Source organism: Asterias amurensis, chromosome 6, assembly GCF_032118995.1.
Source record: "Asterias amurensis chromosome 6, ASM3211899v1".
Classification (NCBI taxonomy): domain Eukaryota; kingdom Metazoa; phylum Echinodermata; class Asteroidea; order Forcipulatida; family Asteriidae; genus Asterias; species Asterias amurensis.
In genome coordinates this window covers 12900074-12925246 of record NC_092653.1, presented here as the reverse complement: position 1 = coordinate 12925246, position 25173 = coordinate 12900074, and the positions used below count along the sequence as shown (strand labels likewise).

At 38.8% G+C, this 25173-nt stretch overlaps 2 protein-coding genes across 2 annotated transcripts in view; both read right to left on the bottom strand.

The window, feature by feature from the left end:
* Positions 1–5575: 5575 nt before the first annotated feature.
* On the bottom strand, positions 5576–6899 carry LOC139938217 (ficolin-3-like). Its single transcript, XM_071933619.1, has 2 exons — positions 6101–6899; positions 5576–5616 (listed from the first exon to the last, which is right to left on the bottom strand). Exons 1-2 carry the CDS (start codon positions 6897–6899, stop codon positions 5576–5578), a joined length of 840 nt encoding a protein of 279 aa, XP_071789720.1.
* Positions 6900–9287: 2388 nt separating this feature from the next.
* LOC139938758 (synaptic vesicle 2-related protein-like) overlaps positions 9288–25173 on the bottom strand; it is a 38352-nt gene continuing 22466 nt past the window's right edge. The window contains exons 6-17 of the mRNA XM_071934376.1: positions 24206–24330; positions 21695–21758; positions 20705–20830; positions 19860–19991; positions 17710–17786; positions 16803–16879; positions 16240–16344; positions 15161–15272; positions 14384–14465; positions 13535–13624; positions 13033–13146; positions 9288–12502 (exon numbers count right to left, since the gene is read on the bottom strand). Of these exons, the coding sequence (XP_071790477.1) occupies positions 12443–12502; positions 13033–13146; positions 13535–13624; positions 14384–14465; positions 15161–15272; positions 16240–16344; positions 16803–16879; positions 17710–17786; positions 19860–19991; positions 20705–20830; positions 21695–21758; positions 24206–24330 (1164 nt within the window). The 3' untranslated portion in view covers positions 9288–12442. The remainder of the gene's footprint in view (positions 12503–13032; positions 13147–13534; positions 13625–14383; positions 14466–15160; positions 15273–16239; positions 16345–16802; positions 16880–17709; positions 17787–19859; positions 19992–20704; positions 20831–21694; positions 21759–24205; positions 24331–25173) is intronic.

Sequence of the window (25173 nt, the reverse complement as noted above, 5' to 3'; positions counted from 1 at the left end):
ACACTGCAGCGATAACGAAAACGATAACTCACGACGCAAAGAGAACGCATTCTATTGGTTGAAATGCTCCACGCAGAATACGCCCACACTCATTCAACTAATTAAGGGCGTGCATTGTTAACATTCTCGTTGTCGTTCTCGTTATCGAGGCCTGTGCGACCGGGCCTGAACACTCGAGATAAGATTACTCCTATAGCGTTTAGTGAAGTCGGCTGCTGGTAAAAACAAAACACTATATAATAATAAAGCATATTAATATATGCTGAGCGTTTAAGATTTAAAAACTTTGCAAAAACAAAAATTGCTCCGAAAACTTCCGGACATTTGACCCTGATCTGGGCCCCGTGTGGCTAGTTGACCAATTACTGGGTTAGTATGACCCGAATATGGGTAACAACTTCCCAAAGAGGGTCAAAATAAAATTCCATTAAACCACTTTTTCCGGGTCACGGTCAGCCTAACCGATAGATTCCAGTCCGGTATCTGTCTAATTTGAAATCTTGATCAGACATTGATAATAATTAAAATGTCAGAAAAAGTTCTTTGAAAGAAATTTGAAATATCATTGTACCGTAGATAGCTTGTTTTGTCATTTTGTTGCTCGTTTGTTTAATTTACCCTGAACGTCTTTCGAAAACTAATTGACCTAGATCTTTAAACATTGATCTAGATCTTTAAGTCAACAAGATACTCCCCCCAAAAAAACAAAAACAAAAAACAAACAAACAAACAAAAAAAAAACACCATAAAACAGGTACTATATAAATTTTAAAAATACATTCAAATTCAAGCATAAATAATGCTGAGCGTTTAATATTTACAAGTTTGCAAAAGCCAAAGGGTTTTTGATCAAATTAAATTCCCGAGTGAGAATTATTCTACACATCAATGACGGGAGTCAGACTGCCGGTACACATGTCACTATGGGTCTAATATAGTTACACAAATACACACACAAACTGAGATTTTTTTACGTTTACTGTTCACGCGCGAAGTTACTCAATTTTTAAGTTTTGAAAGACAAAGTATCCCTTTGGTTTTTTGAACTGTTTAAATTGTTTTGTTTTTTTCATGTAGATATATACAATACATTATTAACCTGTATGAAATTTCATTTCGAAACTTGGTGGGTAAAATTTTTGAGATAGTGCCAAAAATCTGGATGAGCGGTCAGCAGTTAGAATAATCCGTTAATGAAATCTGGATGAGCGGTCAGCAGTTAGAATAATCCGTTAATGGAATACACAATCTGAGAAACGTTTTTCAGATTAAACTGTTTTTGAATCCTCTATTAAAACATATTTAAAAAAAAACATTTTGGGGGACTTGTTTCTCGTTTTTTGTTTTGGGACTTGTTTCTCACAATGTTTGGAGTAACGATACTGAAGTAGGACAATCTCACTGTAGGTTTTCAATAAAATAACGGCATCTGTTATTGAGTTTTCGATCAATCATTGATTCACAAAGATTACAAAATTTGCAACACTTGTGTATTGTAAAGATTAGGTTTCAATGTTTCAAAATAGTTGGAAATATTGTCTTGAGCTTTCACACAAAGTATAACAAATCAACGGCTCTATCTTAGATTTATAAGCCCCTCAAAAACGACCAACATTATCAAACTTTATATTCTATGATTATACTGTACAATCCGGAGTCGCAACACGATACGCAAACCATAATTATTACACACAAAGAAAAATACATGCCTGTCAGTTTAACTGTCGTAACGGGGCGGGGGGGAGGGGCACGGAGGTGTGTGCACCTGTCTGTGCCCTCCCCCGTTAACCCATTTGAAGTTTGAAATTTTGGGGTTGGAGATTCCAGTGTAATATTTTTTATATTATTCGCCTGGTTGTGACAGTTATTTCGATAATTAGCTTTTCCATTAACACGCAGGAAATATAATTGTAAGGCCCGTACGGTCCAATAGCAATACAATTACAGTACTCAGCGCCCAACTGCCCTTTTGCGTCTGATTTAGGCCTACATGACTCATGGGGATTATTTTTTTAACATGACAAAGCTGACTCTCCTGCCAAAGAAAACAATTATCTAGCGCGAGAGATCAATGGGTTTCTGTTTATGTTATGTTGGATAATCAGAGTATATGAGTGTTATTTAGCGAGGTAAAAACATGGTTATATAGGTGTAGCATTACAGGAACCAATAACATAGAGTCAGTAAGCACAACAAACATGATAAGCACAGGAAAATATTGCTTAGCAAAAAACGGGTTACCAGTCAACATGCTACGAAGTTTCAAATGTTGCAACTGGTGCCCCGATCATAATTATTTCGCTTAGTAACAATTTGTTAAGCAGTACTGCTAGACATCTTTAAGAAATTTGCCCCTGGTTTTTAGGTGTTTTACCGGCTAAAGTCAGGAGAAACGTCACATAAAAGAGTGGGTTTCTGCCTGAAGTGGTTCTCTGGTGCCCTAAAGTGGTTCGTTCTTTAAAGGGAAGGTACACGTTTGGTAATTTTCTTCGAAACAAATGTTAACTTAAAAACTGACTTGGTAACGAGCAATGGAGAGCTGTTGATAGTATAAAACATTGTGGGAAACGACTCCCATTGAAGTAACGTAGTTTTTGAGAGAGAGGTAATTTCTCACTAAAATAATAAAAGACTTTTATTCCTATCTGAAAGCACACAAATTCGTCCATCAAGGATGTTTTTTCTTTCATCATTTTCTCGCAACTTCGAAGACCAATTGAGCCCAAATTTTCACAGGCTTGTTATCTTATGTTAATGATGGGATACACCAAGTGATAACACTGGTCTTTGACAATTACCAAACATGTACAGAGCCTTTAAACGGCAACGAGTAGCGGGTATTAACGCAAACAACACGGCCTTAAGCCCGGTTCATACTTCATGCGAATGCGAAGCGAATTTGACGTGAATTTGACGTCAGAACTATCCTTTCGCAGCGATATTCGCAAGTGAGTTGAACGGAGGCAACTGCTGCGAATAATCGTTGCGATTTTTGTGACGTCAACATTCGCTTCGCATTCGCATTCGCTTTAAACGTTATAGTTTAATTACGCGCGGCGAGAAAACAACGTTGCTGTGCCTTTGTGTTGTTTTAAACATGAACTTGATTTTAGTTTTACCGCGGCCCAAGACTCGAGTGGCTCAGTCTTTTTATTTTAGAACCGGGCGTACTTTTATTGTGCATGTTTGTATAGATTTTAATATTTCATCGTCAAACACAATTACTGCTGACGTATAGTCACTCGATCCGCCGTGAATATACAGACCATTGGGATTACATCTATAACAGTTATTATACCACCAACCTCCGCTGTAGGATGTCCCACAATTCAGCTCAGAACGGTCATTGTCGTTGTCTTTGGTAGTAAACAGCATTCCATTGTGCAAAAAGATGCCTCCTTCGAGCCTAGAATCTAATACGTTGCCTGCTGTACTTTCTGTATTGTACGAACCAACATTGAGCTGATACTGATCCCCTGTAACACGGAACTCACCATACTCGAACCAAGCGTCATTAAAGTTCCAGTCGGTCATATCAAGACGAATCTGCCATGTTCCTTCGTCATAAGTCAGTTTGCGTAAGATGTCATTGCCAAGCCAGAATTCACCATTCAGATTACCAAACCCGTCACGGTAGTCGGCCCTGTCGCGATAAAAGTCAACACTGCCGTCTTGACGCCTCTGAATGACGATCCAGCCTCCACCACCAGTCTCCATGTCGCAGTACACTTGCAAACCATCAGCAAACCGGGCAGGAAATATTGGAAAGACACCACTCACTTTCTGACCCGCCTCAAGAAGCTCCTGGCAACTGCTGTAACGAGGCATAGAGGAGGCGGTTGTATCAGGGTGTGCATGGGACAGGAGAGGTGTGTCCAAATTGCCATCGTAGTACACACTACCAAAGTGTGTAATCAAGTTATCAGGAAACTTGGCAATGGTGGCATTATTCAGCTCACAAAGGTGATGAATTTCATCATAATTTACCGATTTACAATTTGGATAATCAGCATGGCAGTTACGAACACAGTGGATACGAGAACTGACGTTTTGCTTACGGTATGAAGACGCCGCAAGTGCCCGGTTTTCCGCAGCCTTGAATGTTTGCATTGAGGGAGGGATATCACAGTAAGCTCCCGATGAAACACCAAACAGTGCTACAAGGAAACTGAACTCCACCAACAATACAGTCATTATTGTATGCTGTCGGAACACCGGCGTTATTATTCGTATACAGATGTATTTAGCTCTGTCATCAAGTAATGGCAGCCTGTGTGCAGAGTTTTGACGCATTTTGTGCTGGCGGTAAACAAGTGTCTATAAAGACACTGAAAAATTATCACAGCCACCAGGGTTTTGTGATCAACGAAAATATATACGAAAGGGTTCGATTGGTTAACTCAAGTCACGTGTTGAGCTCCCAACAAGCCGAAGCACACTTTTGCGTCCTATATAATTAGATACAATCATTTACTTGAGTTTTCTAATAGGTTGATAATTGAATTATTTTCCGACCACCCCAAGGTATAACCGAATTCATGCTGTGAGGCGTGTGAGCGGCTCATATTCGGCTCTGTTTTATAAAAAGCAAACTAATTATCGTTTGCTTTCGGCAAGTTAATTAATCTAGCATTTGCCGTCAGGCGTGTGAGCGGCACGTATTCGTTGACTAAAAGCCTCGGTCACAACCCACCGTGCGTGTTTTTTTGTCCGTACGTTTTTTTGGGAGGCCACGGCGTGGAAATGCAACTCAATGCTGTGTTTTCCCCACAGCATTAGAAATAACGCTAATTTCTGCAAAATAATTATAGGCGATTTTCCGCAGTCAAAGATGGAGCATAAGTTATGCAGAAGACACAATTATTCAACTTGAACTAGTTTCTTCAGACGCAGAACGCACTGCGGTGACAGCATAAAACAACACGCCGATAAATGCATGGACCCAATTAAAAAAAACAAAATACTATCGAGAAACTCAAAAGTTGTGTAAGGTGTTTCACATTGCTATTACAGATTAATAACAAATTTTGAAATCAACTTTGTGTTCATTTACAAGACTAAGATTGTGGATTAAAGATGGTTCCTCCGTTCTTATGTTAGCGCCCTCTAGTGTACATATGGATTTGCAGGTTGCTTAATAAAGCCGAATCTTCTGGTTGGACACATGAACTTGATTCCGGTGCAATGCACCAATCGACAAAGATACTTGATGAATATTGACCAATACGTTGGTTGCTTGGCAACCAATCCTATTGATTGATCAATAAACCGATACCAATAATAATTATGTTGTTTGATTTGGCAATTATTGCAGTTTTAGTCAAGTGTACAAACAATACTAGTGAAAACAGGGGCGGAACCGGCAATTGAATTTATGCAAACTATGCGTCTACTTCATGTTTCTATCTTTTTTTGATACTTTGTTTTGGAACGTTTTAGGAGACATTTTTCATGCAAATTTGATAAGAAAATTATATCAATTTTACTACCACCAGGGCGTATGTAAGTAACAATAGAGGCGAAAACGGCAAATTTTATGCAAATCAATGCACATTTCCCCTGCTTAATACTTGTTCTACTTGTTTGATATGTTGTGTTGGAGGGTTTTAACAAATGCTGCACAAAAAACAAAAAAAATCATTTCTGTTGCAATTTTGTCTATAATTATGTCAAAACCACAGATTGACTATAGACTATTCCCCCTTACACCGGGGAGCAGGGGCTTGAGGGGCACAATCTCTGGTACGCGACTTAGTTTTGGAGATATGTCTATAGACGTGCACGTTTTGTCTAATGATGATCAGGGTGGCTCAGACAGATGTTATAATTAATTTTAAAGTACCACGTGATGCAATAAAACTACGCCACGTTGCTTTCTTAATTCGTGTGGTTTTAAGCTCGAACTGGGTTTTAGTTTACCGCGACCCGACTCGAGTGGCTTAGTCTTTTCATTTTAGAACCGGGCGTACTTTTATTGTACATGTTTTTATAGATTTGCTGTCACCATTAACAAATATAATTGCTGAAGCTCCGTCACTTGACCCTCCTTCAATATATTGACCATTAGGATTACATTTAAAACAGTTATTATACCACCAACCTCCGTGCCAGATTATCCCACAATTCCCATTGCCAGAAAGGTCATTGTCGTTGTCTTTGGTAGTAAATAGCATGCCATGGTGCGAATAGCGGCCTCCTATGTCCATATTATCTAATCCGTTGCCTGCTGTACTTTCTGTGTTGTACGATCCAACATTGAGCTGATACTGATCCCCTGTAACACGGAACTCACCATACTCGAACCAAGCGTCTTGAAAGTTCCAGTCGGTCATATCAAGACGAATCTGCCATGTTCCTTCGTCATATTCAGTCAGGTTACGTAAGATATCATTGCCAAGCCAGAATTCACCATTCAGATTACCAAACCCGTCACGGTAGTCGGCCCAGTCGCGATAAAAGTCAACACTGCCGTCCTGACGCCTCTGAATGACGATCCAGCCTCCGCCATCAGTCTCCATGTCGCAGTACACTTGCAAACCATCAACAAACCGGGCAGGAAATATTGTAAAGACACCACTCACTTTCTGACCCGCCTCAAGAAGCTCCTGGCAGCTGCTGTAACGAGGCATAGAGGAGACGGTTGTATCAGGGTGTGCATGGGACAGGCGAGGTGTGTCCATATTGCCATCGTAGTACACACTACCAAAGTGTGTAATCAAGTTATCAGGAAACTGGGCAATGGTGGCATTATTCAGCTCACAAAGGTGATGAATTTCATCATAATTTACCGATTTACAGTTAGGATAATCAGCATGGCAGTTACGAACACAGCGGATACGAGAACTGCCGCTTTGCTTACGGTATGAATACGCCGCAAGTTCACGGTTTTCCGCAGCCATGAATATTTGCACACGGTTACCGCAGTAATGCCCACACGAATAATAACATGAAATCAACAAAAAAAGGCACTGTAACAAGTGTTTCGCCATCTCAACGTTATAATTAACTGTTGTTCTTTCTAATAATGCAACGATTTTATCAAGACCAAAGCAAGCGTTCGCAACTCATTGCTTTCTGCGCTGTATATGAAAACTTTAGCTTAATATAATGAATAGGGTAGATGGCCTTAGCTTAATATTATAGACACGCGACTTTTGCTCCAGATCAAAGCGAGAAAACGATTGGTTGACTGCAGCCACGTGTTCAAACCTATCGCCATCCTTGTCCTCTTCTACCGGTAGTTAAATCCTCTTCAACCAGCGACCTTCGACGAAGGTATTATTATAAAACTCGAATTTAAATTTTCAACACGAATACCCCCGAAAAGAAAACAGTTAAAAAACTGAGCTTTTCTCAACAGTACCACAGTCCACTATTGATCACTGACGTCAATGCAAAGGGTGCGTGTTCAAAGTCCTTTGTTGTCGTCCAGCTATGAAAGTGACCTTCAGCTGATTGAGTTATTTGGCCCAATTTTATAAGCTGATTGTTTTTCTCTTCTTCCCAAAGTCAAGATTGTTCACCAATCTCGATCGCGTGGGGTGAAAATAATAATAATATTATAAGAGATTGTAATTTTTGATCAGAAGTGTTCCCTCCTTTAAAGCCATTGGACCCTTTCGGTACAGGAAAAAAAAAAATACACAGATTTACAAATCATTTACAGGGTTTACAGAAGGTAATGGTGAAAGACTTCTCTTGAAATATTGGTCCATGAAATGCTTTACTTTTTGAGAAAACATTAAAACAATATAAATTCTCGTTAGCGAGAATTACGCACGGATTTATTTTGAACACATGTTATGGCACGGCAAAACGCGCGGAAACAAGAATGGGTTTTCCCGTTATTTTCTCCCGACTCCGATGACCGATTGAACCTAAATTCTCACAGGTTTGTTATTTTATATATTAGTTGTGATACACAAAGTGTGGGATTTGGACAATACTTTTTACCGAAAGTGTATAATGGCTTTAAGGCACATCCATCGATTTCACAAAACTCTTCCTAACTTAAGATTAATTTTAGGAGTTAGGACGAGTTCAGTTCCGTATCCAATAGACGTTGGACGCATTGAACCCATTTTAAGTAAGGACGAGTTAGCCAACTCTGCCTGACTCGTAAGCGTTTCGTGAAATCGGCTGCTCGGGACACACTCCTGGTTAGATGTCAACGACCATTACTCTCACTTAGTGTATCCCAAAATAAAAAGTCTTTAAATTTGAACTCAATGTTGGTCATCAAAGTTGCAAGAAAATGGAAGAAAAACACGATGGTTGCCAAAAGTTTCTTTGCGCTTTCAGACATGCAATAACAAAATATTGAAAGACTTCAGGCCTGAAGGGCTGCATGTTTGGGTCGGAAATTGTCTTGTTATCAACAAAATACGTTATTTTAGGGGAAACCGAGTTTCTCATTTTGTTTTATGAAATTGCTGTATATAGGCCTTCTATCAACAGCTCTCCATTGCTCGTTACCAAGGCAGATGTTGTGCTATTTAGGCCTATACCAGTTATTTGAATAACTACCAATAACTACCAATAGTGTCCTTTAAATTATTTGGCTCCACTTTTAAGCTTACTGTTTTTCTCTTCTTACCAAAGCCAAGATTATCCATCAATTTCGATCCAGGTTCGTGGAAGTTATGAGATTGTAATTTGTGGACAGAAATGTTCCCTCGTTTGAAGTCAGCAACTGGTTGAGAAAAGGGGCGCGTGTCTGCAATAAACCAAGTGAGAAACAGCCGTCTGCTGACTGGTAGTCTTGGTCCCAAGACCTTACAAAAGATTATTTCCTAGCCTCGCTACCATGCATCACGTTACGTTACGGGTATGAGCTAAAGTAACGTCTTGGACCAAGACTATATATAGCTGACTGGTAATAAGATGTGCACAACTCTTCCTCGATATCAATGAAATTTAGTTTTTTCCTTCTTCTGTTCAGTGAACAGCAATGAAGAAAACATCAGAACGTCAAAATATACTATTTGCGAACAACGACACCACAAAATGCAATCTCACAAGATCTTTCACGCACCTGGATTGAAATCGATGAACAATCTTGACTTTGGGAAGCAGAGAAAATTAACGAGCTTAAACATTGGGACAAATAATTGTATTAACGGAAGGTCACTTTTACTGGTTTACTGTTGGCACTGGACGACAACAACGGAAATTGAAAACGTACTCTTTGCATTGACGTCGGTGATCGATAGTGGTTTGTGTCACTGTACAGAAAAATAAGCTCATTTTGCTGAGGCCTTGAACGTGTTGGTAAAAGCGGTTTCCACGTGCAGTGTCACAAGTGAAAGATTAATCAATGACTATTAAAACGAAATCAAAAACAATTTATACCTGCCATACTATGTTGCCATACTTTGTTGCCATCAATCTAAGTATAGGCAATCAATTCCTTTAGTTTAAAACTAAAGGTTGCAAAGACTGCTGGATATCTCGGTTAACCCATTTCCATTCCAGTTTCCAATAGATGTTTAATAAAACAAAGGTCTTAATTTGGTTCATGTAAGATTCTTTCAAATAAGTGTAACTAGTAGTAGGCCTAATGACAATGGACGCTCTTGGTTATTGTCAAAGACCAGTCTTCTCACTTGGTGTATCTCAACATATGCATAAAATAACAAACCTGTGAAAATTTGAGCTTGATTGGTCGTCGGAGTTCCGAGATAACTATGAAAGAAGAAAAAAACACCCTTGTCACACGAAGTTGTATGCTTTCAGATGCTTGATTTCGAGACCTCAAATTCTAAGCTTGAGGACTCGAAATCAAATTCGTGGAAAATCACTTCTTTCTCGAAAACTAAGTCACTTCAGAGGGAGCCGTTTCTCACAATGTTTTATACTACCAACCTCTCCCCATTACTCGTTAGCAAGTGAGGTTTTATGCTGATAATTGTTTTGAATAATTACCAATAGTGTACACTGCCTTTCAGAATAAGTCGATAATGTTTTGTTAACAGTTACTTTAGTTTATTGTTATAGACTCTCCATCATTTATACCTTTGCACAGGTAACTAATAAATTATATACACATACTGTAATCAATAAATACAGACAATCATATTATGTACTTTTTGTAAGCTAAAATAAAAATAGACAAAGCAATACTTTTAAAGTTTTATAATACGAGCTTTCACAGCACAAAGCTCACTATCTTTTCAATAAACTAGATCTATATTTAACTTTCCTAAAAGATGAACAGGTAGGACCGTAACTAATGGGAGAATTGTGTAAAATGTAGATAAAGTTTATTCCTTTGTTTCTAATTAATGCGTTTTAAAAGGAAAAACAGATTGCATTATTACTTCAATCTGTTTTAAAATTGCAAATTACAGACCGATTTGAATATTGAAATAAAATATGAATATTTAAATAACTTTGAATATAAATATTAAGTGTTCAACATAGGTTATTCCACTGTAAGCCACGCCCATTTCACCAAAACTGGCTGTAGCCTACCAGAAGACTGTAAGAGTTGCACTGAACTATTTTCTCTTCGATGATTTATGAAATTCAAAGTTATGTAGTATGACTAGGCTTTTACATACTTAAGGTCTTTTCTGCGTAAAGGATGGTTAATATTTTGTTAAACTTACCAACATGCCTATGAGATTGCAGTTGAGAAAACTTGGGCGTTCAGCAGATTTGCAGGCATGTGACTCAATGGTATACCAACATGATTGGCAGAAAGTGTGCAACAAATTACACGCCCAAAGTTGGAATATGCTTTGGCAGCCTCGCTATCATGGGATGGGTAGTGCACCTTATAAAAACAAAACATTCTGGGGGGGGGGGGTGGAGCAGCGACATCGTACACCACTGGGAAAGAAGTTGACACCCTAGTGTGTATTGGCATTGGCTTAATGATCAAGTTGTCCACAACTTGCAATTCTCATGCCGGGATATCCAAGAAACAAAGATAATTGTCGTAGAGCTAGACTTGTGGGAATGTCGTTATATGTATGTGTTTCTTGCGGTGATCCCCAAACTAATGTTCGTGATGATGGCCCCATGTTCAGGAACCAGCAATAATAATCGCGTGAGAACATACACCACAACAAACATTTAACAACTTTTGTTCATAAGTCTAAAAAAAGAACAGACGTCACCACTGATCTGGCTGTTGCCCGTTAAAGTCGTACACGGTGTAGTATCCCAAGTTAAAAATACACGACTAATGCTTTACCATCTCTATAAATCATGGACGACTCAAAGCGCAAACAATTACTAAAAATTTATAAAACACGAACCATTGGCAATTAAGAGTCCATGATACATCAATACATTCATTATACATTGATATAATTACAATGATATTTCTCTCCATAAAGCTATTACAGAACATTTATTGTCTGTTGGACTTTGCACATCAATTATGGAATGCATGTCAACATTGGTCATCATGACTTTCATTTGAAACATTCGCACTTAAACATGATTCCTTCTCTTTGGCCAGCAGCACACCCGGGAATCTTTGGGACGAGTACAAAACCCTGTTGGTCATCATAATTGTTTTAAAAAAAAACCATTTATGTACTGTAATTTCCTGTCGATAATACGCTCGGCGGACAAGACGCAAGACCCTAAAATGACTGCAAAAAATTCAACCGTCAACAGACAAAGCGTACCGCCGCATAAGCTGCATGTTTAACTGCACACAGAAGAACACCAGGCGCCACCCAGTGTCGATACATTGACACAAAGACGTCAATTTGGTGCCTTTTGTAGTGTTCACACTATTCGAAGCATGAATGAAACCGTAACCACATGGGCTAGGAAGCCAGGCAGAAAAGACCAACGTAACTTGATACCGACCCTTAACATAGCCTGTTGATTTTCTTCTACTTGCACAGGAGTAGACATGGGAAACTGTGGTGTTGAGATTAACCCTTGTTTGTCATAGTTTCTTCCCTTTGCCCAGGAGTGCACAACCCATTGTAAGAGTAATCCCTGTTGGTCATCGCACATGCATTTTTTCAATAGTTTTCAACACTCTATAAAAGTTTCTACTCCCTACATAGGGGGGTACAACTGGAAACATGTGAGGAGATATAACCCTTAAGGTCATCAAACTTAAGTTATAACATTTGGTTTTTAACCTACAGAAGTTTCTTCTCTTCATTTTAATCTGCCATTTAATCTCTCTTTTGCTACTGAGCCTTTTTTGACTTCTGATCACCCGTAAAGTTAAACGACCCTGTAGTTCTAAGATGAAACAGTAATGTTATTTAAACACTAGAAGTGTAAATCCACCAAACTCTGGCAAAACCCAGGGAAAGGTTTTCACAGACGGATGATTTTGGAGGTTGGTTGAGAGAGCTCCTGGCAAATCCCTGTCAATAAGTACTAACAATGTTACATGTATTATTATTGTTTTTACAGCAGTAGTTGATTTACAAAGTGTACATTTCCTTTCCTATCTCAGACATCACCTGGAAGTTCCAGTCTCTGGCATTCCACTCTTTGGTACTGATTTCTTGACAACAGTCTGAAAAAAAAAAGAACCAACAAAAAATTTAAGTGAAATCGTTCTTTTACAGGATTGGTAGAGCTGGCAAAAAATAGTCGCAGACAGTGCTCATGTTTTGTGTTATGAACCATATACATGAAATAATAAAAGTGTTAAAATGTGGGCTTAATCCGATGTGTGAGCCCCATCGACTATAAACCGGCCTTCACAAATATCACTAATAATAACCAATAATAACCAATTCTTATATAGCGCATTTCACAACAACCGTATCAATGCGCTTATCCCTTTTTAATGGTTCAATGGGCAACAGTTTATATCGCTCCAAAGGCTTTTTCATCCACAATATCAACCTGTACCCTCGCAGGTACCCATTTATACCCCTGGGTGAAGAGAAGCAGTTATAGTAAAGCATCTTGCTCAAGGACACAAGTGTCACGACCGGGATTCAAACCCACACTCTGGTGACTTAGCACCAGAACTTGAATTTGATGCTCTTCACCACTCGGCCATGACTTTCTACACTCTCACTATATTTTAATGCCTACCTGCATCTCTCTGCCTTTAGTCTCTATAGGTAGAAGCATGCAAGCAACTGCTGCTAATAAAGCCACTCCTCCATAGCATGAGATAGCTAGATGTGGAGATACACCCAGCAAGACCTGAATCAATCAACAGAGGGCGCTAGTTAGCTATCAGAAACAAATCTTAAGAAATCACACGTTTGATCATTTGTAAACTTGTAGACAAGTCCTTAAATGTCAGTGGCGGTGATGCTTTCTGACTCTCTTATGCGATTTCCACGACACTGCTGGTATTCCTGCAAGACTGCTGGCCCCTGCGAAACTAATGCTCTAGCGCTGTGTGCAGTTAATGGTGGAGTAGCCGGCAGGCAGTAGCTTTGCGCAAGAACAGTGATCTCGCGAGAGTAGTTTTTGATCATGGAGACCTGAACCATTACGCCATCACCACGATTCGACTATCTCACCGCGACAGACCATTAGATCCTTTGAAGATTCAGTTGGCAAGGATGTACTGAATGAAACATACCTGAGCAACAAACGGAGTAAGTACTGCTCCAACCCGAGCCATTGCACTGCATGACCCCATGCCGAGAGCTCTAGTAGCTGTGGGATACACCTGGGAAAGAAAGTAATAGATAAATGAAAACATGCAATATAAACCTACAATGCATTCTATTCAATTCAGTTCAAGACTACGTTTATTCCATACTCTTGTTAAAAAGTAGAGAACAATTATAAGAATTATAATCAGTGCATAGAAATGTAACCAAGTTAAACACGTATAAAAGTGAACAAAAATAATATGTCAAGCAAATAATAAATAAATAACTAGAAACTAACTATGTACAAGAGAGGAGCGAAAGCTTAAATCTGTTAAACTCAATGCAACATTGATTCTACTTTACACAAAATTTACTGCATTCAACACTGACAAAGATCTGGTGTTAAAAAGTGAAAAGGGGCGGTGGATGGAAGATCATCATGTTTTGCCAGGAATCACAAGTTTATGAAACAGGAGAAAGGTTATCCCAAAAGATTTGAGTACTTTTTGTAACACAAAACACAGATTTACATTAAACATACACAGTTTGAAGATAATGATAATAGGAAGCTTACCTTAAAATATTAGATGATGAGGTGCTGTTGTTTTGGGGTAATGAGTCTTAAGAGACATTTTCTTGTTGTGTGACTTGTTTAACTCATTTCTCAAAAACTACAGCACCTTCCTTAACAAGTAATAATTTAAGGTAATATACAATCATCATCTTCAAACGGTGTAAGTTTATTGAAATCTGAGGACATTCTGTTTTGTGTCCTACAAAAAGTACCCAGACCCTTTAAAGGGGATGCAACTTTTTTATTTCTTGATTCTTACCTCTGGTGTGTAAACGTACGCTGCTTGGAATGCTCCTGAAATGAACCCCCTGGCTGCAAACAAGAAGACTGTCAATACCGTCCTGTAAACAAGTAAACAACACAAAAAGATCAACACAAAATGATATTATTTTTGGTTTTTACGCAAACATGGTTGTGTGTTAGCACTGTAAACGTGTACTCTACTTTCCCCCGAGTCCTGTGAACAAAATATCACAGACATATTACTCAGGTGGGATTCTGGGCCTGTAGCATAGATTTGGATTACAATGATGAAGCCATGCATAAATAGTAGGAAAGGCATTCAGTATCAGGCAGTGTTGTAGCCACGGTGGGCGGTGGTGGGCGGGCCTGCCCAGGACTCAAGTTTTTTGCCCAGCACTCTGAGCAAAATACAATGTGCCGCCCAGCACAGATTTCAAATATTGCCACTTTGCATTGATTTGAGACACAGCTGCTGATAAGGAGTATCAAATGTCACAGAGAAAGATTACAATCAAAAGGCCATTCAACTTATTGCATGGCCCCATAACACAAACAGCAATAATGACCGCATAATTAAACACAAATAATTTTGTTGATCCCCCTTGCCCTTGGTAGACTTCCAACAAAATTTGATTTATTGCCCACCAGTAAAACTGGTCTAGCTACAACACTGTTCAGTACATCACACTATTGTGCCATGGGTTGACCGATCAGAATACAGGATTAAAGTGTGCTTTTAGATAATAATTATTATGGAGTTAGGTCTCTATGTTAAAGGAGAATGGTATCTTACCTCGTTGAGCAGATAAAAAGCAGGAATATAAAAATGGAGAAACAAAAGAATTCTATTCCCATTGTCTTCTTCCTTCCTAGTACCTCAATGATGATGAATGTTAAAATAATACCTGAAAGTAACAAAGAAACAAGAACCCTCTCGTAAGTGACAATCTGTTAATTTGGGAAAAGTTTTTTTGCAAGTACATGTACTTCAAGCGCAACATGTCGATCGTGTCAACAGCTGACATATTGTGCACCACAGCCACATTTCTGTGTTTGGAGAAAATTGTGTTTGAAGTTGAACTTTTTAAACTGCTGTTTTGGAGACTGCTCTTTATTTAAAAAATTTGTGAAAGTACAAATCAAAGCTGACATCTTAATTTGTATAGAACTGTCAATGTGTTTCAATCTTGAAACTTTTTGAGAGCGCTATGTCTGAAGGAAATGTAGCGAAGAACGCAGGCATGCATAATAAGTAATCTAGTGATTTGTTGTGAAAACAATTATGCTTACCAGGTTAGAGGCTGTGGACACTATTGGTAACTACTCAAAATAATTATCATCGTGAAACCTTTCTTGATTGCAAGTAATGGGGAGAGGTTGATAGTATAAAACATTGTGGGAAACAGCTCCCTCTGAAGTGACGTAGTTTTCGAGAAAGAAGTAGTTTTCCACGAATTTGATTTCAAGACCTCAAGTTTAGAATTTGAGGTCTCGAAATCAAGCATCAGAAAGCACAACTCCGTGTGACAATGGTGTTTTTTCTTTCATTATCTCGCAACTTCGACGACCGATTGAGCTCAAATTTTCACAGGTTTGTTATTTTATGCATATGTTGAGATACACCAACTGTGAAGACTAATCTTTGACAATTACCAATAGTGTCCACTGTCTTTAAGATTATCAGTCAAAATACAATGCCACATGTAACAATTATGATTAGTTTCTTGCCTTCTTTTGCTTATATTTAGAAACAAATGTTCTGCAGCTCTATGGAAGTCGGCACATCTTTCAAATCACTACAAGAAGGGATGTAAAATCTCATCCAAGAAATTGTTTTGTGAGAAACTAAATATGTTAAGAAAAGACACCCACCTGGGAATTCAGCCAGAGTTGTCCAAAGAAGGAGCCCATAGTCTTCAGCATTTAGGGATTGACAAGCGTCGTTGCATTCTAAAGTTTTCTCTGCGTTGGTTGTCACTGAAAAACAATCCGAATTTTAAGTCTTAAACAGTGATATCTTGTTGCCCATTTTGCCGGTAGAATACATGCAGTCTGATATTGTGTTCATGTTGTGTGATCAACCATATACGTGTACATGAAATAAAAACCTGTGCAAATTTGGGCTTAATCCGTTGTGCGAGTAAGGACTGAAAATAGTGAAAAACCATTATACAAGTTTCAGCATGTAAACACGCAAGTTTGGTTATAAAATAACCAAAATCAGCCGTTGCATTTTTCTGATTAAACTAAAAAGTGTTTTTCAGTGTATTTATTAAATTATGAAGCTATTCAATATATAAAAATGTGGGTTGGCTGGATGGGTCAAACAAAACAATCAATATTTATTTACATTGGATATTCTGAACTAACCAACGGATTAATAATGTGTTAATTAAAAAGCAAAACAAAAATACCCGCACACAAACCCAACTGACCTGAACATGTGTTTCCAGATGCAAATAACTCAGTACTGAGCAGGACAATTCCATAGTAGGCAAATGCATTGGCAAACCTATAGAGATAAGATTAATTGGTAATGAACGTCACACTCAATACACACAAAGCTATTATTAAAGTCTCGATCAGCCAACCATGAAGTATGCTGTCACTATTCTGAGCTTATGGTCACAATTCTCCGCTTATGTGCAAGTCCCGAAATTCTGTACTAGCCTTGTTAGCGTAGAATAACGTGGAGTACGCACACGCAGAAGCCAAAATTCACCACTGACCCGTGAAATGCGCTGATTCTGTGCTTATGGTAAGCAGAGCCATGAAATTGGGCCCTGGTATAAATAAAACCAGCCCGAGATAAATGAATGAAGTCTATAAATCTATATGCATTCATGAAGAAAAACAGGTTTCACCTTAAGATTTGGTCCCCCCTGGTTTCACACACCAGATAATTTAAATACTAGTTCAAAGACACTGGACACTATTGGTAATTTTCAAAGACCAGTCTCCTCACTTGGTGTATCTCAACATATGCATAAAACAGCAAACTTGTGAATATTTGAGCTCAATTGGTCATCGGAGTTGGGAGAAAATGGTGAAAGAAAAAACACCCTTGTTGGACGAATTTGTGTGCTTTCAGATATGAATAAAAGACTTCTAGCTATAGGTCTTTTATTATTTTAGTGAGAAATAACCTCTATAACAAAATCTATACTACTTCAGAGGGAGTTGTTTCCCACAATGTTTTATACTATCAATAGCTCTCCAATGCTCGTTACCAAGTCGGTTTTTATGTTAGTATTTGTTATAACGTGTACCTTCCCTTTAAACAACAAGTTCTTAACGAATGAACTATAAATCAATGTTGTCACATTCTAGTCTGTAACTTACCAAATGAAGAGCAGCAGTACAGTTGTAAATGTCATCTCTCTAGTTTTAAATAAATCTTTATACGAGCCCCTCTCCAACTACAAATGAAAAACACAAAGAACAGATTAAAGAGTGTGGTTTGCGGCAAATCTGTGTGAAGGTTCCATTTGTGAAAGAACTATTCAACAGGTTTTACTTTAAGGAAGAATTGTTGGCAAGAGGTCTAGTGCTCTCTAGCGAAGTTCTGTTATTCACGGGTATGGGTTCCTATCTCAGACTGAGCCTGCCTGGTCAGTACCTCTGGGAAGACACTTATACCAAAGTACTTTTTCCTTCAGATGGGAGATAAAGCAGAAGGTCAGATTAATTCCTTTGGATAGGACGCAAAACCGTAGGTTCAACTTATTCCTTTAGAATGTTAGATGGGATGTAAAGCGGTAGGTCCAAGTGTATTCATTTGGATCCTTCGTATGGAACTATAAAGATAGGCAGTGCTAGTAATCCGACCCACAACCCTTCGTGGAAAAGTAGAGGTAAAGCCAAGCCACGCTGCAGCAATAACGATAACGATAACGACACAAAGAGACACATTCTATTGGTTGAATTACTCCATGCAGAATACGCCATGTTCATTCAACCAACCGAGGGCTAGCATTTTAATAGATCTCGTTTTCGTTCTCGTTATTGGGGCCTATGTGACCGGGCCTTAACCCCTGTGTTTCTGGATCAGCAAGCACTCTTATAAGGGTTTCCGCAGGGTTGCGAGCAACAGTGATCAGGCACTCTTATAAAGCAAAAGCGTCCTTGCTTTTATTAACAAAATTAATAACATTATTGTACACAATGGTTCTTATCAAACAACTTTAAAAAAAAGAGGTTAAAAGTTGAGCTATAAGTCCATTCAGTTTGCTGCACCTCATTTATTGAATAATCTCCCTCTACACATACAACAAGCCAACACTATCTCAAGTTTCAAGACTCTTCCCAAAACATTTCTGTTCAATTCATCATGTTATACATAATTATTCTTTTGTTCCACTGAGTACTTTGAGTATTTTTTTGTGAGGTGTTAGGCGCTATAGAAATGCAACTGTTATAATAATTAATCATAATTATAATAATTAATCATAAATACCTAAGACAGTTAATCCATTCTGATTGGTCGAGAGGGCATCACGTGGGGGTGTTTAAACCATAGAGTTATATATAAGAACTAGAGCACGCACTGGCCTAATATACGCGCCCCGGTATCCGAGCAGGCGGCCATTTTCTAAGTTGACAAAACAGCTATCTCACAGCGTGTGTTTGTGCGGCCATTTTGTAAGTTGAACAAACAGCATCGCATGAGCGTTCAACCAAAAAAACCTCAAACGTGTATTTCATATTCAACGCGCGTGCAGAATGACGCGCTTGTCATCTTGCGGTCCCGTGGCGTTTGTGCACGAGGCATCACTCGTGCGCCCTCTAGTTCTTATATATAACTTTATGGTTTAAACGGATAATATAACACCAGTAAGAAACGTTGAAACATGGGCGTGACACGCGAGCTTGCACCTGTGCTTATAAGACAGTTTCTTCGTTCCTATTGGTCGAGAGCAACTGCTGGAACAATTGTGCCACATCATGCGATCCGTGCGACGCGAGCTTGCACCTGTGCTTATAAGACAGTTTCTTCATTCCTATTGGTCGAGAGCAACGGCTGGATCAATTGTGCCACAACACGCGGTACGTGCGACGCGCACAGCGATCTCCTTATAAGGAGTTGTTTACCCAAGGGCGTTACCAGTTCAAAGCTGGAGGGGTGCTGTGTTGAAAAAAGTCATTGAACAATTATAATTTTTGCATTTATTTTACTTTTTGACCAACAAGTGTTGATGTTTTTTGACCAAAAAGGTATTTATTAAAATGGGAATCAAAGTGTGTGGAATTGGTTTTCAACTAGTGGTTTAAACCCGCCAAGGCCTGGTTCTTGATAATTTACCTCGACTTCGTCTCAGTAAAGTTATCAAGAACCAGGCCTCGTTGGGATTAAACCACTAGTTGAAAACCTCTTCACCACACATTGATTCCCTTAATATTATTATTAATGATATGAGAGTATCCTGCTAGTCCTACATGTCTAAATTAAAACCCAAGACAATGCAGAATTGGTCAAGCCTTTTTTAACTTACCGCTACTTCTTCAATCTTGAGTTTACCAAGAGGCATGGGTTTGTTATTCGTCATGGCAACAGCTTTTAAGATTTCATGAGCTTTTTCTTGGTTGCCGCAGGCGACATAGTAGCGAGCACTCTCTGGTAGCCACTGCAATCAAACCATAAACAAAAGTATTTAAAAAAAAATAACCCATAACAAAAAAACACACAACTGAATATCCAGACTTCAAACCTTTATTACAAATAGAAACAGACATGAGTGAAAACTTTACTGTTTTGCTTATAAAAGTAAAAACTAGTCCCCAGGTGAAGTCTTGGGAACTAGTTTGTCAACTTCAAATACCCAGAGAACTTCCCTCCCAGTCAACATGCAGCGACCGTGATGTAAAACTAGCTTGTTGCCGAAAGAGGTTGCACAAAAACTTCCGAGCACCCACTGTAACTTAACAAGGCCGCTCAAAGAACAATGGGAACAGCTCCATGCTGTACACCTAGTGCAATAATGCTGCAAAACGCTATGCACGCATTGCGGAAAATAAGTCCAGGGCCCACTTTTATAGAGCTGCTAAGCACAAAAAAAATGCTAAGCATGAAATCTTTGCCTTGATAAAAACTGGATTACCGACCAAATTTCCACACTGATTTTTCAGGATAGGCAAACAACAGATGGAAATTTGGTTGGTTATCCTGTTTTTATCAAGGAAGAAATTTCATGCTAAGCGATTTTTCGTGCTTAGCAGCTCTATGAAATTGGGCCCCGGTGGGAAAGCACCGTTAAATTACACCAAAGCCAGTCATGGTAACTCTCCGCATGGCAGCATAAGAAAAAGTCCAAAGGAAGCACGATTTGAGGCATCTTACCCTACAACAAATAACGAAGATGAGGACTGGTATAGATGAGAATAAGAGCAGGTAGTGCCAGCCTAGCGTTGGCATGACGATGAGAGCAAGGAGGACCTCAAGTACTGTTCCCAATGCCCAGAATACCTAAAGACGCCAAACAAAACAATAATCAAATTAGAGTGACAAGAGTTAGAGCAAACGTTGGTAGTTCTTCAAGCAAACTTGAATCCCTGATCCTGATTTGTCTCGTGTGTGTAATGACTATACACTAGTGCCATTTAATAAAAACTAGCGGGATGCCGCGCTTCGTGCGGCACCCCGCTAGATGAGGAGGATTGTAGTATACAAATGTTGTAAAAGGTAATGTGGGGGCAAGGGAGGTATTCTTACAGGTAATAATCATTTCGTAGGATTGGATTTTTGTATGGAGAAATTCGTAAAAAGTACCCGATTCAGCTGCACATGAGGGCTCTTTCGATAACAAAACGCGACGGCCGATTGCTTAATACAAAAAGGACTTGGCGAAACCTACATCCTGAGTCCTGACCAGGCAACGTTCTTACAATTTTGTTGCTTCAGAACTTTGAATGGAATGTTCGTTTACAGCTTCAAAACAGCCGTTGATGTTTCACAAAGTTCGTAACTATGAAACCATACTATTCTTAAACGGTGAGTTCATGTACTTTTGTGTAGGTTTAACTGGCAAAACCTATACAATGTATATGAAAAGTGTGTGTTATATCGGAGCACAGCCAGATATCGAAAGTGTTTGACTTTTCCCAAGTTTTTTGGGCGTGAGTTGATGATACAGTGATCAAGTAGCTGTGGTGAAATGTTTGTCTGACAGCCGTGTATTTTGAGCAAAAGTGACTTTATTAGTGCGGAGTACTACTGCCTTCCAAAATGGTGACCGCTGCAGACAGTAGCCGTTTACGACATTGCTGCAAGGGTCATGAATAGCAGAGATGGATTCAGTAAACATTTCATGCTTTATGTAGAAATACTTACTGAGGTAAACACCACACACATTCCTCTACTCTTGGAAGGCAGAAACTCAGAATACAGGGTTATTCTACATAGGAAAACACAAAACAAAACATAACTTCTTAATCTTGTTGACTGATCACCAACAACATACATGCGCTGGTCAATCTGCACGCAATGTGGACAATCTATTTTGCTCTTTGGTAAATTGGTTTGCTTCCATCAATAATACTAATTTTGACTACTCCACACTGTAACAAAAATCTGAACAATTTACAGTGCTTTACCTTGCAGCTAGGATGCCAGGTAAAGTGCGGTAAATTTCACAGTGGATTCAGTTTTGTAAGACTTTACAGATTTTTTTTACGGTGAAGGAGATCTTGAGTAAATCTGGAAATAGTGAAAAGTCGTAACAAACCACTCAATTATGTAACTATCCAGTAAATATTTTTTGTTGCACACACCCAGCTGAGATTTAAAATGTTTTGAAAAATTCCTGAATAAAAAGGGCTTCTGGGCTTGGGTTCCCCTTCGGACCTCCCGGATGTTACAATTCAGGGGTAGATTTCACAAAGGTAGTCCTAACTTAGGACTATTCCTAGGCAATGCTAAGAGATAGGACTGGTCCTATGTCCTAGGCAATGCTAAGAGATAGGACTGGTCCTATTACTTAGGACCAGTCCTATCTCTTAGCATTGCCTAGGACTAGTCCTAAGTTAGGACTACCTTTGTGAAATCCACCCCAGGAGGTTTAAAGGTAAAGTATACCATTTGTAGTTGGTTTTTGAAACCGTTTCATTGTTGAAATCTTTTTTAAATATCGCTGTACAATTAATTTCAAAAGGACGTTACATCTGCAGGAGTGCAAGAAGACTAATCAACAATTCAAATTCTCAATCTGAGAAATGTTACTATCATTAAAGCTTTTCAGAAACAACATTGTTTGTAAAATTTTTCCCATAACTACATTTACATCAAAGTAAAATTATTCTCAAAATGCTTTATTCTAATTGTTTTTTTATTGTAAAGTGCTTTGAGGCTTTTTGTGTGAAGCGCTATATATAAAAACTGTGTATTATTATTATTATTATTAAAGCTGCTGTACAAGTATTTCAAACCAAGTAACTTTTTATTGGCATTAATTTTAAGAATGATTGCCAAACGTGCCTTCAATTTATGGGTCAGATTGTATTTATATAATTTAAGAGATTTACATACAAACAGACACTTTGCATCACCGGAAAAACAAAACTATTTTTGTTCTTCCATTTGTGCCTGATTTACTTCTTTCAAGAAAGTTTGAAGGCTAAATGATTTTTGTATAGAAAGAAAAACATCCTGAAACCAAGAAAAAAATCACACACCTGCATTCAACTATACATCATGTACGTACATGCTGTACCTACGAAACCGCAAGTCTACACTCTGAGTCATTTATGCACTGAAGCAAGTCAAATGTCAACGAGGCTACGAAAACAGACTGAAGTTGACTTGTAATTTGACCACTCAATTTGCCTTGCTCCTAATGTGGTGCTCTTTTCCTTTAACTTCTCCTTTTTCTTCCCACGTACTCCGATATTGCTTCAAGACTCGTTTATGCAGTTTCCTCAATATCACTGTCTGGAACCTGCCTTGAAGTCTTGTACATGGATGTGTGGATGGCTGCAGTTTGTGCTCGAGTATTTATTTTAAGATTTTTTTTTAAATAAGAAAAAAAACCTCAGGCACGGATTTGTGGGTGCACTGTACATGTATGTACAAAACTGCGTATTCCATTTGTAGAGTGTTCCATTTAAAACAGGGGCTACATGATAATCTCAATATTTTAACTGTTTACCTTTTTGGCAAAATAGACATCCTATTAGCATGGAGGTAGATTTGCTACCAGTATATAACCTTTTTACGCTTAAAATTTGCATTTAGTTATAAATAATTCAAGTCAAAAATGCACCTCTCCGTGCGGCTTTTTCAGCCAAGAGGCATGATAATGATATTCAATGACCCCTTGACCCCAATGACATAATCCACACGTCTGCATGTTTTGTTCAATTCTGTTGGATGGAGAACTGCACAAGTAAACTGACCATGCTTTACAGGGGCAGGTCAGGCCTGACACTGCACGGCGGCAACAAAGTCGATTGCCTCCATCATGCCTTGGTGCCTGTGAAGAAATGCTCCAGTAGAAATTTAGAATTTCCTCATAGGGGTGCCCTTTTAACAAGGAGAAAATGCCTTGGTGCCCTTGCCCTGTCAATGTTGCAAAACTAAATATATACGCCTTTCTTAATATTTATGCATGAGGGACGTCACAATGCTAATCCGAGTCCGATGGGCGCAGCCCCCTGATGGGGAACGTGCGCCCATAGCCTCATTTTGGGCAAGAATTATGACGTCATACATAAATATTAAGAGAGGCGTATAGGCCGGGCAGGTACATTAATACCAACAGTTTGGGTTTTGAGTAACCACAATGGTGTTGGATTTTGTTGGATCAAAGTGAGGAAGGAAGTGGTAAGTGATAAATAGAAGACTCACGATTGTGGAACGCCTCCGACTCCGAACCCGACCAAGCCTCTCAAGACGAGAATCCATATGTAGGTTGGTGAGAAACTACTCATCAAGCCATAGTAGAATAACCAGACTGAACACATGATGAGTCCCTGATAACAGAAATAGAAAAAAGGTAAACAGTTAAAGACACTGGACACTATTGGTAATTGTTAAAGACCTGAGTCTTCTCACTTATAGTGTATCTCAACATACATATGCATAAAATTACAAACCTGTGAAAACTTGAACTAAATTGGTCGTCAAATTGCGATATAATAATGAAAGAAAAAAACACCCTATTCACACAAAGTTGTGTGCTTTCAGATTTTTGATTTTGGGACCTCAAAACCTAATTCTGAGGTCTCAAAACCAAATTACTTCTTTCTCGAAAACTACGCTACTTCAGAGGGAGCCGTTTCTCACAATGTTTTATAGTATCCACAGCTACCCATTACTTGTTACCAAGAACGATTTAATGCTAATAAATATTTAGAGTAGTTACCAATATTGTCCACTGCCTTTTACACTCAGGACAGACTCTTATGTTGGTCACTAGCCATAGCTGAACTACCTACAAACCACAGAAGAGTCAATTGAGTTAAAGTCTTACTCACTGCAGGTGGGAACTTATCTTATACTCATTCAGCCATTGCGGAACCACAACACTGAGCTAACCCAAGTGCTTCAGGGAATGAAAGTGAGTAAAACTGTTACTCAGATAGAAACTCATCTGTAACTCTTCTGGCCATTGTAGCTCAACTACCACACTGAGCACAAACTGATTTCTTGAATAGGGAATGAGATAGAGTTAAAGGGACACAATGCCTTGGATCGGACGAGTTGGCAGTACACAGCATTTGTAACCGTTTGTTAAAATATGCATGGTTGGAAAGCTGTTTTAAAAGTAGAATACAATGATCCACACAAATACGCTTCAAAATTGCATGGTTTTC

Coding starts and splice junctions, on each gene's coding strand:
- LOC139938217 (XM_071933619.1), bottom strand. CDS start 6,899: ATGGCTGCGGAAAACCGTGAACTTGCGGCGTATTCATACCGTAAGCAA. Junction 5,617..6,100: donor TGGGATAATCTGGCACGGAG/GTTGGTGGTATA, acceptor TTTTTTGTGCAG/CATTTGTTAAAACCCTCCAA.